The 14,116-nt window shown below is 43.4% G+C and overlaps 1 protein-coding gene across 1 annotated transcript; it reads left to right on the top strand.

The window, feature by feature from the left end:
- Positions 1–2,229: 2,229 nt before the first annotated feature.
- LOC308282099 (thimet oligopeptidase-like) lies at positions 2,230–4,281 on the top strand (the record flags this gene model as incomplete). The annotated part of the gene is made up of 1 exon (XM_080722443.1): positions 2,230–4,281. One exon carries the CDS (start codon positions 2,230–2,232, stop codon positions 4,279–4,281), a length of 2,052 nt encoding a protein of 683 aa, XP_080578569.1.
- Between the last annotated feature and the right edge of the window lie 9,835 nt (positions 4,282–14,116).

The following is a 14,116-nucleotide window of genomic DNA, read 5'->3' as shown; positions in this document are numbered from 1 at the left end:
TATAAATGAGTGCGGGACACTAACAGTGCACAAGTGCATAATAATGTAATGCTGTGTGTGTGTGTGTGTGTGTGTGTGTGTGTGTGTGTGTGTGTGTGTGTGTGTGTGTGTGTGTGTGTGTGTGTGTGTGTGTGTGTGTGTGTGTGTGTGTGTGTGTGTGTGTGTGTGTGTGTGTGTGTGTGTGCGCCAAGCAGTCCAGTGTTAATGTCCCTGACGTTGTCCCTCTGGTTTTGTCATGAATAAACATCTGCGACCACAGCAGACTTAACAGCTTGTAATACACCCTACCTTTACAACTGTGTGTGTGTGTGTGTGTGTGTGTGTGTGTGTGTGTGTGTATGTGTGTGTGTGTGTGTGTGTGACAGCGTGCAGGGCTTGTTGAATTGGCTCCCTTTATGCAGAGGCACGACCGCTTGACAGACAGCTCTGATATGGCGTATTAACACGCGCGCACAAATACACGCACATGCACCATGTTCAGACAAACACTTTATCTCTCCTTCCACATCTCTCTCTCTCTCTCTCTCTCTCCCTCCCTCTCTCTCTCTCTCTCTCTCTGAGCTATGCCCAGATATCAGGTGCAAACAAATCAGCTTCATATATGGGCAGAAAAGGGCCGTGCCCATATGAGCATACTATGACTTCCTTATATGGGCAGAAAAGATGGCATGTTCATATACTGTATGGACATACTGTATACTTATGATTTCAGGGATCTCCATGGGCATACAAGGGGGCATGCCAAGGATTATACTGTTGACATTTGGGATCTCCATATATGGGCACAAAAGGGGGCATGGCCATATATGGACACTTGCCGATGTCGTCTGAGATTTCCATATGTGCATAGAAGGGACATGGATCTGACAGATAGGCCTATAGATGTCTCCATATATGAGCATAAAAGGGATAATGACTGACAGATACAGAGATCTCCATATATGGAGATGAAAGGGACAATGACTAACAGATACAGAGATCTCCATATATGGCCATGAAAGGGATAAGGACTGACAGATACAGAGATCTCCATATATGGAGATGAAAGGGACAATGACTAACAGATAAAGGGATCTCCATATATGGGCATATCTAAGGGTACTAACGCCTGGCACTGTGGTTCCTCTGACACATCACTGTGACATCACAGGTGACATCACAGTGATGTCAGATACTCAGAGCAGGGATCTCCATATGGGCATAAACAGGTGACATCACAGTGATGTCAGATACTCAGAGCAGGGATCTCCATATATGGTCATAAAAGGGATTCTGTTAGGGATCTCCATATATGGGCATAAAAGGAATAGTATCCCAGAGACGGGGATCTCCATATATGGGCATAAAAGGGATTGTCTGTATGATGCCAGATGTCATAGGCGTCATAGGACTTTCACATAACGAATAAGTGAGTAAGCATGTGTGGGCTCTCACAGCATACAGTACATGGATCTCCATATATGGGTACCACGGGTCTCCAGTAACTGGTCTGACATACAACACTGGCCAGATGGCCAAGACATGGCACGGCCTCGCCCTTTAGGGCGAGGTCGCTTGTCACCCTTACTGTCTTACTGGTAGGTATAACTGTGCAAAATGCGTTGTTTTCTATGCTTTTGGGGGATTTTACTCCATAATTATTACGTTTTGCCGTGGGTCCGGGAAGGTCGCCCACTTTGTGTTTCTTCTCCCTCCCCTAGTACTACAGGCTAGATCCGGCCCTGGTTGCTGTGACAAAATATGAACTTCTATGACCAACTGTTGCATCATATGGTGTATGTATGTTATGTCAGACTACTGCATCACCATGTATCATCATGGCTCATCACATCATGTCTCATCACAGCAAAATCATATAACATTTATGTCAAACCTGTGTTTAAATCAGACAATAGTAACAGTCTAAATAAAGTAAATGTATGGACTGCGTACATTGGATAGGTCGCCATAGTTACCCACTCATGGTTGTTATGGTTACCATGACAGACCATGACAGAGAATACCTGGATCTCCATATAAGGAGCTAATTTACACAGATGTCTGACATCATAGACTCCATATTTGGGCATGACTGACATTAGGACTACACATAGTATGTCTGACTCATAATGACATCACCGTGATGTCACAAGCACTGTGCCTACAGTATAAAAGGAAAAGTAGCCTAATCTCACAGAGATATTCAAGTTTGACTTACAAGCATACTCACGGAGCTCAAAGAACGTTAGGATGGGACCGGCTACGGGAGAGGTTTTCAGCAGCTCTACTCAGGTTTGCACGGAGAGACGCCTGCACTGGCATCCGAGCCCTAAACAGATCCAGCGGATGATTGACAAGCTCATCGCCAAGACCAGGAAGGTGTACGATGCCGTGGGCTCCCTGGACCTGGACAGCGTGACCTTCATTAACACCCTGAAGGCCTTGGCTGACATGGAGGCTGAGTACACTTTCCAGAAGAACATGTTGCGCTTGCTCTCCTGTGTGTCTCGCCGAGAGGAGGTGAGGACCACCGCCCATGCCTGTGAAATGATGGTTGAGTTTGAAACGGACGTGAACAAAAGAAAGGACGTCTACCAGAGGATTGAAGCTCTGGGGATGAAGGCGGAGGGCAGTCTTACCGCGGAGGATAAGAGATACATTGAGAGACAGCTGCTGGTCAGGAAAAGATTCCAAGAGACACAAGACAACCCGATGAGTAATCTTCATGGCCATACTACAAAAGATGGAGTGTATCTCCCCGAAGAGAAAAAAGACGTGATAGAATGCCTTACCAGTTTGACCTTCAGCAGGGATGAACTGGGAGGTCTTCCCGAGGACTTTCTGAGCTCCCTGGAGGAAGATGGAGACAAGCTGAAGATCACACTGGAGCCCAACAACTATTTACTCGCCATGGAGAAATGCTTTGTCCCTGAAACACGCAAGAAAGTTGAGGAAGCATTTAACTCGGACTGTAAAGAGAACTCTGTCATCTTGAAGGACTTGTCAGAGCTACATGCTCAGAGGAGCACTTCGCAAGGCTTTAAGACCTATGCTGACTTTGTCCTGAAGACAAACATAAACATGGCAAAGTCTGCCAAGGAGGTCTCCATCTTCCTGGACGAGCTGGCCCACAAGCTGAAGCCACTGGCAGACGAGGAGAGAGCGAACCTCCTCAAACTAAAGGAGGATGAGTGTCTGAAGAGAGGTCTGCCATTCAACGGGGAGCTGTATGAATGGGATGTGCCATACTACATGAAGAACCACTATGGAGTGGATCACGACCGTTTGAAGGAGTATTTCCCCTTGGAGGTCGTGACCCAGGGTCTGTTGGACATCTGCCAGGACCTGTTGGGTCTGTCGTTCAGCCTGGTGCACGGTGCCCCCATGTGGCATCCTGACGTCACACTTTACTGCGTCACCGACAGCTCCTCTGGAGAGACGGTCGGACAGTTCTACCTCGACCTGTTCACTAGAGAGGGAAAGTCCTTTGAAGAAGCTTGTTCTGGTTATTGCTTCCCGCTGCAGCCCAGCTGTCTGCTGTCTGATGGGAGCAGACAGATGGCTGTCGCTGCCTTAGTGACAAAGTTCAACAAACCCACAGCCGACGGCCCCTCCCTCTTAACGCATGACGAGGTGGTGACGTACTTCCATGAGTTTGGTCACGTCATGCACTACCTCTGTGCTCAGGTTGACTACGCTGCGTTCAGTGCATTCGACATGGAGGAGGACTTTGGTGAGGCTCCGTCCCAGATGCTGGAGAACTGGGTTTGGGAGAGGGAACCACTACGGAGAATATCTAAACACTACGAGACAGGAGCTCCGATTCCTGACGACCTGTTTGACGACCTCATCAAGTCTCGTCTCGCCTACACCGGCATGGTCGACCTGAGCATGGTAGTTCTGGCAAAATTGGACCATGCTCTCCACACCCAGACTGGTTTGGACCCGGCTAATGAATGCTTGAGGCTCAGCAAGGACATTCTGGGAGTCCCTGTTTTTCGAGGGAAAAACTTAATAGCCCTAATGTGTGACCCCCAAGTGGCAGGTAGCTCCGGGGCCACATTGTATGGCCACCTGTGGGGCGAGGTGTTGGCCATGGACATGTTTTACAGCCGTTTCAAACAGGAAGGCATCATGAACCCTAAGGTTGGAATGGACTACAGAAACTGCATCCTGAAGCCCGGTGCTTCCGAGGATGCCAAAGAGATGTTGAGAAACTTCTTGGGTCGTGAACCCAATCAGGAGGCATTCCTCCTGAGCAAAGGAATAGCGTTTTCGGAACTGAAGAAACACAGTTTCTAGATTTCTAGCGTGCTCCTACGGATGTTGTGCATGTTTTTATTTTCTTACACAATAAATATTTATAGTCATATACACACATATATATATATATATACACACACACACACACATATATATATATATATATATATATATATATATATATATATATACTGCTCAAAGAGATGAGCTTTCTTTGAGCAGTGCTACAGTATACTAAACTCAAATAAATTCAAATAAATTAAGGGAACATTTTGTTCCCTTCATTTCTTCTAGCTGTATATTTTTTGAGAAAATAAACAAACAAACCGCTCCTATATTCCGCTTTGTATTACCAGAAATATGGCAATGGTGACAACATGGACCAATCAAAAGCTGTTCTGACTATGATGTCATGAGTTAACCAAACAGAACAGACCAATCAAACACTGATTTGTCCATGGTGTCATAGACACAGAATTTCATGAGGTACAGTTCACTGGTACAGTGAGCTTGTGGATCTGCTATTTCCACTACTTTTTGAAAGTGTTTGTAACTATATTAACATTTATTGGAAACGATTATGACGATTATGCAAAATAATTGTGATTACCTCAAATAATTGTGATTAGACGATTATGTAATAATTGTGACAGCCCTAAATGCGTATGATACATCATTTGGTGGTAGTTGACATGCATAGGTTTGCAAATCAGTGCTGTGCTGATGGGAAATACATTGTGTGTGAGTACTGCAATGCGACACAGGCGTGTGTTGTCGTATTGAAACAGTGTTTGTAGTAGGCAGATCGAGTGTGTTGTGTGGTCGTATTGAAACACGGTGTGTGCAGTATAGGCAGAGTGTGTTGTGTGGTCGTATTGAAACACGGTGTGTGCAGTATAGGCAGAGTGTGTTTTATTTGCTTTCATTGTTGTCGCATTGAACACGTCCCACCCTGCTGGAATTGGTTTGACCCAAGAGTCGTGAACTCACCCACCCCTGCCCAACCCACATTCCCAATGCTCTCTCTAGGACTGTGGCTTTAACACATTATAGACACACACAAACACACATATATACACATCGGTTTTACTACAATGAGAGCTTCCCCTCCAGTAAAGTTAAAGTCTTCTTTCTGAATTTATTCTTCAACTGCTGTTTGGTTGCCTATACTGTGGATCTCTCTTGATCAACTATGGTTTCCTTTTTAAAAAGCGAAAATTATCTTTTCTCCCTCAACGTAACCTCCTGTTTATACTCCGAATGTAAATGCTTAAAAACTAGACCAGGTCAACCTGGTTGTGCCAGACCCCCTGTCTGTCATCATCATTTATGACATCATGCCTTTTATAGGCATGTCATCATCATGTCATCATCATATATACCCTTTATATAGAAAAGGGACAGACCGACATTTGCTTATGTAGGCCTACCCATTTCATGGGTCTGGCAAAAAGGAGAAAAAAAAGAAGAAAATCTTCCTGTCATAGCGCCACCATTAAGGCTGATTGGAAGAAAAAAAATTGAAGGGGCATTTCTTCCTTGACCTATTGGGAATGTTATTGCACTATTTCACCTAAAGTGCATGCTGCGTTTGGGATTTGCAGCATTTTCCTCCAAACAGCACAATCCTGCAAACTTTGGAAGCCAATGTTAGCCAATCCAAATTGGACAGATGGAAAATCGGACAGATCAATGTCGATCACATGACTATGACTCTGTAGAGATACTGTCTACCGATTTGCGTGATTTTAGGGCAAAATCTGTAGGAGTGTACTGTCAATAAATGTGAATCCGCCTCATGATGAAGCTAGAACAGGGCCATGTGACTTCTGTGGCAGAGGTTCTGAATTGGCATCCAGGGAGTGTGTGTTCACAGTTTGGCTGAGACCGGGCTGGTGACGGACGGATGGATGGACAGGGTGCAAAACATACTCTATCCCCATGCCCAGATGGACAGTGTGCAAAATATCCCCATGCCTTCGGCCTGGCGGAGACAATAAATACAAATGTGTTATTGTATTAACATACCCTACTCTTTTGGCCAAAATCTCATTTTATTCATTACAACAAAGTTACATAGTGAGGCTTAAAAGTAATCTAATGAGAGAATCTTATAAGATTATGTTGTGTGTGTGTGTGTGTGTGTGTGTGTGTGTGTGTGTGTGTGTGTGTGTGTGTGTGTGTGTGTGTGTGTGTGATGCTACCACATTTCTGAATCATTTTAAGATTTAAAAGAAAAATAGTGAGAGTTCAGCTTCAGTTACATCCCAACAACCGATATAACACATAATAAATACAAAGCATGTGCATGTATAAATGCATGCATAATGGCGCAAGTAATGCGCGCGCTTATAGTTCTTTATGGATGGCGAGGCGGATCCGATGCGTTTACCATGGAGGCAGCTGTCCTAGCGACGGCGTGAAGAAAGGATTTCAACCGGTCCAGCATCTGTCCGGCTTGGAAACCGGGTGTCCTATTGTCCTCCTGCACACCGCCCGGGATGCCGTCTCTAGATAGATAGATCAGTGGTTTTCAACCCTTTTCATATCAAAGGTCCATTATTTATTCAGCATTTTAGCCACGGACCACCATTTGATGAGATTTTACCTCTCTGACCCAACGCTTTTAGAATATTCTGTTATTGTCGGATGAAGATTTTGTCCCCCAATTCCATGCTGTATTGATGTGGTAGGAGAGATAACAGGCAAACAATAAACATCGATCAAAATGGTTAACTATTTTACATTCCATAATTGTGTAGAATTCTTGTAAATTAAGAAATGCAGATGTTTAACAATGATTTAACCCTTGAGAGCGTGACATGACACACGGGTCCCTTGAGTTAAATATCTAATTAAGTTAAATATCTACTGTAGTTTCATATAAAGATCTAATAAAGGTCCATTTGGTTACCAACTCTCCATCATTTTGCTGGGGACCACCAGGAACCCCCTCAAGAACCACTTGCGAACCACTGCTAGACAGACAGACAGACAGACAGACAGACAGATTCATTTGATTATTTGTTTGTGTGTATTTATTTATTTGAAAGGTATCCCCATTGGCTGATGCCTTGGCCATGGCAGCTAGTCATACTGGGGTCCGCACAGAAATATACTAAATTGCATTAATTCACATTGCAGTTAAATCAATATAAAACAGATAAAAAAAAAACACTGGTACAAAATAATGTATATAAATTGAAGTTATTCCTTCAACGACCTCTATTCCTTTTTTATTTTTTCTAGTTTTTAGACGGATATGAAAATTATTCCAATAAACTATGGATCTATTATGACAGCTTTTTTCATTGAGTTGGTATTTGAACCAGGTACTGTAAAATGACCATTAAGCATCTTGCATTGTGAATATTGTGACAGCCAGAGTTATAATTGACTCTAATTAACAAGCCATCACCAATCATTGATGATTGACACCTGCCAAAGGTGGACAAGAACTCCACAATAAATGGCCCCATTGACTAGAAATTGATCATTAAAAATATGCTCCTCGTTGACATTTCACTTTTTTAGTCCCTGAAAGGGGTTCCAGTTGGTCACCAGGAAAAGTATAGCTAATGTAGCATCACACTCATTTTATCTATTTAAATGTTGGGCTATTTTAGAAATGTTTTTCATAATAATTTGGGAAAGTTTCTTATTGGGGGTCTCTGGCACAAACAGTTTTCACATTGAGGTCCACGGCCAAATACATATCAATTTGGGGTTCCTTGAAAAGGTTTGAGAAGCACTGGTATAAATGGGCTCTTTCACTCTTTGTTAGTATCTGTCCGTGTCTAACGGTTGTGTTTGCATCGTGGTGTTCGGAGAACATACAAGGCGAGACTGAATCCTTCGGGCGCCGCGGAAGCTCAACTGCCACCAAGCGTGCTCGCCAACGTTGGACTGGTGGGCGTCCCAAAAGACTCCTCTGTGGTTAATATTGTTGATTGTGATCCAACGTTGGACTGGTGGGCGTCCCAAAAGACTCCTCTGTGGTTAATATTGTTGATTGTGATCCAACTCGTTAAAAAATAAGCGTTCCGAAAATAAAAGGAAAAAAGATAGCTTGGCGGGAGGTGGGTGTTTTTGGGGTCCTAAAATTCATCACCGTGGGTGTCCCTCCCGCGGAACAATTACCATCAACATAGTGCACTTTTCTCATCATGCAAGTTCTTTTTCCTTGTTTTTTTACAACCCTGCGCCATGAACGAATCGAGCCAACTTAATTTGTCGGGCAAATTAGGTAAATTAGCTTTAGCGTGTCTCGCAGCTTGATTCAGCGCCGCCACAACTGGAGTCAAAATAATAGTTTTTATTTGGCATTTGTACATCTGGAGTCGTGATGGATCGTCGTTGTCGCTATCAAATTAAATGGTTTGCTAATCAGTCTGGGATTGTCACTGGCTGCTCGACGTGGGTTCACTGGTGCACAACGGTTACAATAGGACTAAACTGGTGGCTTTGTAATTGAAAGCGTGGTGATAGCGCGATTGAATCCCGGCGCTCGGAGGATGTTGTTTCATTTAGTTCACTTTACCCAGTTTGAAAAGCAATACTTTATTTTTATTTTCCCCCACCGTGCATTAAAACAATTAAAATACAAAAGAATTGTCACAGGCACTGATAGGATTGGCCGCAAGTTGGCAAGCGTAATCGTACGAATCAAGAAACATAGGTTGATAATGTTTTTAAAGGGGTTTTCATTATTTATGTTTGTTTATTTCATAGGTATTGTTTCCTTTGTAATTCTAGCTTGCGTTAATGTGTTAGTTTTAGTTAACTACAATAGCCCAGATAAGGACACCCATGTTAAAAATGTTTAAGCACAGTCCCAGACCTAAGAGTCGCAAAGTTACGACTTGAAACTTGAAACCATGCCTCCTAAAATTGGGGTCCGCTCAATATCCAGATGGGCCGCTGTTCCGAGTCGGAACAGCAGCCCATCGGGATATTGAGCGGACCCCAATCGGGATAACTAACCTGCCGACGCTAGTCGGAACTTCCGACTAGCGTCGGCAGGTTAGTTACTCGTCACGGTTACTGAGGTTAAGTTTAGGGTTAGAGTTAGGGTTAGTTTTAGTGTCGGAATACCGGCCCGTCGGCACACTGATGTGGACCCCCTAAAATTGAGGTTTGGCAAGTTGACAGTCTACAAACAGGCACGAGCTCCTTGGGGCTCCGTTAAAGTGTATTTTCAGTTTCCTGTTATTGTGCGAAAAGCTGTCGCTGAAATTAGCCGATCGGCAAGTTCACCACGCTTCGTAGCACAGCGTGTGGTGAGCTTATCCATCGGCTATTTTCTATGATATTTCTGGATGCTGGGGTGTAAGTGGTTGTAGCAACTCAAACATTAACACCAACAGTCCAAAGCTGCAAAGATGTGCAAATATGTAAAGATCCAAACGAGCCCTTTGCATGTTGAGCAAAAGGCTATTAGGGTGAAAGTGTCAAATCCACAGTGTCCATTTAAGAATGAAACGGACCCCAGAGTCCGTCGTCATATTTCCAACACGACAGCGTTGCAGGTGTTCAAGGGACCGTCCGATTCTCAGTAGGAAAAGCTAAAAAATAAAATAAATAAGTGTATATATAAATAAAGAAGGGGAAAGAATTCCTGTTTATCTTAAATAACAACCCCCAGTGCGATGTCTGTCTCCTTAAAAAAAAAAGCATTTCTTTCCCAACATCTCATCTCTTTTGTTCTACTTTCTCTCCTCTCTCTCTCCCAGTGGTGGGAGTAAATCTACTACTGTACTTAAAAGTGAAACATTGAGGTACGTGTAGGGTACTTTACCTGGTATTTTCTTTTTATGGTATGTGGTTTACTGTATACCGGTAGGCCTACTTCTAATCCATTACATTCTTCCTTCCTAACTTCCTTCCTTCCTAACTTCCTTCCTTCCTAACTTCCTTCCTTCCTTCCTTCCTTCCTTCCTTTCTTTCTTTCTTTCTTTCTTTCTTTCTTTCTTATAAAGTCATCACATGTATAATTCAGAAATTAACTAAAGCATATTTGGGTCGTAATGCTTTTTGAAATTGATGTAAAAATTGTAGATACTCCGTTTACTTGCAACTCGGCCTAATATTAGAGGTATTTCCACTTTCACTTGAATACTTCTGTTTTTCTACCACAATTGTTTCCCCTCCACCCCCCTTTCCGTGCTTATTCAGCAGGCCTTTGTGAGGAAATAAGGATGAATAGATACCGTAAATCTGTCGGTGATACAAGCTAATGTTAGATAGAGGCAGCCCTCAGCACCTGGGGACAGGGCTGGAACAACTTACATTTTGTACTTAAAAGTAAGCAATAATACCACACTGTGAAAATAAGTATTGGCATCAAAATATGCTTACAAAAGTACTCACATTTTGTTTAGACTGGAAAAAAGCTGCAACTGGGGGCCATTTTAGTAAGTCTACTCTAGAGCAGGGGTCTTCAACAGGGGTTCCGGGACCCCTAGGGGGTCCTCAGAGTTGCTACAGGGGGGCCACCAAATCTTTGTGATAGGATCATTCTTTTAAATTAACAACTTGAACCCTCGCATCCTTATTCTGAGGAGAACTTTGGCCAAAAATAGCAGATCTACAAGCTCTCAACGAGAAGTTGAGAGCTTGTAGATCAGCTATTTTTGGTAAATAGGTTTGGTGTAGAGGTAAAAAAAAAAAGAGCAGACCAAGTACAGAGTGAAAGTCAACTAAAACCACGAATCCAACATAGACTTATGACAGTAACAAGTCTATGAATCCATCTATGAAATCGATGAAAATCTGCATCACACATTTATACAATATATAGAGGGGGTCCCTGCTTCATCTCTCACTCAGCTATGGGGTCCCTGGCCTGAAAACGTTGAAGACCCCTGCTCTAGAGGGTTTAGCATCCTTACCCTACGTTTTAACAGAGGGCAACAGCCGTGACTCTGGGCAATGTCGTCCAAAAGATTAACTATTTTCATGTTTTTGGGGGGTGACGCCTCATCGCCTGCTATCGCCAGTAGTTGACAGGTCCCATTGACAAATAACGCACTTCCGGAAAATACAGCCGACCGTCGCCCGATGTTACCCACAGTTAAAATGCACCGTTATTGTGGGGAAAGGAAACAGCCGATCGACAAGCTCACAACGCGTCGCAGCACAACACGTTTTGAGCTTGTCGATCTGCTATTTCCTGCAAAAGCTTTCCCCACAATATTTTCAGCAAAAGCTTTTTCCACAATGGCGGAAAACACCAATTACACAATAGGATTTACGTGGTTGAGGCTTCATATTGTGTTGCAAGCTTTTACATCTGCTATTTAGACTATTCTTGAAATAGTGTTTAAACGGTTAAAGTCTGGGTCCCGTGGGTGTCTTCCTAGAGTATTTACACTATTTGTCTCTGACATGTATTGGGGAGAAAGTCATGAGCAGTAAAGCACAGGACTACAGACTTTCAATACTATTTTCCACTGCTATTCAGTCACTCTTCAGTCAGAAGAGTGACTTTAATATAAATCTTTCTAAGCACCGACCCTGTCGAAACACATTTTTCTGTTAACAACGATGTCCCTAAACACGAGGCTGTGTTATCGATTTGGAAAGATGGGGTGGGGGGGCATTCGCTGTGGCCGTGAACTGGCTCTGGGAAGACAAACTAATCATCGACAGAAGTGACAGACAGAGGCAGAATAGAAGGAAAAAAATCCAATTCCCTTGCTTTGAAAGGTTTTGAAAACAGCACTAACTCCAAGCTGAAATGGCATGTTGACAGCCGCGCAACATTTCACCTTGATCCACAAGTCTAGTCTTAACAAGTTATATCTGAACTAGTTGAACCCCACATACAGTAGTATATAACTATAGTCTGCACATTTGTTCCCCTCTACAGCAGTGGGTCCCAAACTTTTTCACGTAAGGACCCCCAAAATGATATGTATTTGGCCAGGGACCTCCAGAAGCAAGATTTGAGTTAAAATGTTTCACTTTAAATATATAGTCAAAGATGAGCACAAACTTTGACTATCTTTCTAAAACAGCAGATCGACCACCTCATAGCGCGGCACAAAGCAGCTTCACTAAAGACTGTATTAGATTTGCAAGGATTTTGTAACATTAACTTTCCATCGGATCTCAGGGTGAAAGCACTTGTGGGCCTTTGGAGTTAAAAGAACACAAGTCAGTGCAACACAGTCTTATACAGAAAACAATACCAATGCTCCATTCTGCTGAAATGGTCGCTAGTGGCAACACAACATGTAGCATACAGTCACTTGGGTGGCACAGTGGTAAAGTCCCTGCCCACCGGTTGTGGGTTAAAAATCCACTATTCATCCAGCTTTGTCAGGTGTCTATGCAAACACAATTGGCCTGTATTCATAGGAGGGAAGCCAGGCAGGGAGGAGGGTGATGTCACTTCATGTATTCCTTCAGGCTGGGGGGAGTGTTAGGCAGGAGGTAACCTCGTGTCACCAGACTTTCTCGGGGGAAAGCCTGGTGTTCGTTTACAACAGGTTGTTGACCCAGTCTAGGCGGAAACCACAAGCAGAAGAAGCAGCGTCGCTTGTTTTGGTTCCCCCCGTTTGTTTCCCCAATTAAAATGCTCGAGTAACCTAGTGTAATCTTGCCAGTCGCTACGAGTTGGACTAAAAGATGCATATACCAAACACATTTTCCGAAAGCAAAACTAAAGCCGCATCAAGGGGTTTATTAGGTAGGCCCTAAAAGTATTATATGTCCTTTGGGTGCAGGGGAATATTTTGGGTTAAAACTGAATCCGGTTTGATAGTTCCAGCCAAAGACGGACTACAACATGACGTAAAGTGGTTTCCGCTCCCGACCAGATTAAACCCCGAAAAGTGAAGGGACCCTAGGTTAGGCAGGAGGAGTGCCTAGAAGGCCCTACGACATTCTCCCGGTTGGGGCTCTTCAATGGCAGGTCAGTCAGTAGGCTTGGAATTAATTGGCATAACTACTAGATTAGGGAGTAAAAGTAGGTATAAAAAATTTGGATACTCTTAATTTTGAAAAAGAAAAGAAAGATAAAGGTCAGACAGGTGTGAACAGGAACTCGAGCCCCTGCTCTTTTACCCGTTGGTAAAAAGTGCCGTCTCCAGACCATGGATGCAGCATTTACTGCGGTGAAAGAAACCAAGTGACCCCCTTTCCATGCCATACCCGAGACAAGGCAGCCTTCAAGAGACGTTGCGCTCTATAGAAATCCATGCCGTACGCCGGTGTGGGTCAAATATCTGCTCGCTCTGCCATCCTAGCGCGGGGGTCCTGCGACTGTTGATGACGTCACACAATAGGATCGGCTCTCCGTCTGAGCTCCGTGAAGTGAGCTGCATTAGCGTTTCCGGCCTGGGAGAAAGCTACAATAAGCCAGGCTCCAGCCTTCAAAATAAAAGTGCACTAGCCTTCAAAATAAAAGTTCACTAAATAATGTTTTTTAAAAGACACAAATGTATTTAAAAATATGTGTATGATATATGTCTCTATACTAGTGTACTTCTAATTGTCCTAACACATTTTCCAGGTTCTTTCAGATTGAAATTCAGGATATGTGAGCTATTAAAGGCCACTTAACATGTTAATTCCATTCTTTCTATTGTAATCCATAGAAGAGCTATCAATTGGTTGTTGATACAAGTAGGCTACACCAGTAGGCCTACACCTAATTAGGTCCAGTTACTTAATTATCAATTTTACTTTATCTGTTTATTTAGATTGGGCAGATGTAATGTAGGCTGGGCTATATTAATGTAAGTAATGAAAATACACCTTGTGTGCATCTACAGCAGGGGTCTTCAACAGGGGGTCCAGGGCCCCTAGGGGTCCTCAGAATTACTACAGGGGAAGACACCAAATCTATGTGTGATAGGACCATTCTTTT

Source organism: Nannobrachium achirus (assembly GCF_963921795.1).
Source record: "Nannobrachium achirus genome assembly, chromosome: 3".
NCBI lineage: Eukaryota > Metazoa > Chordata > Actinopteri > Myctophiformes > Myctophidae > Nannobrachium > Nannobrachium achirus.
This window is presented reverse-complemented; position numbering and strand designations above follow the sequence as displayed.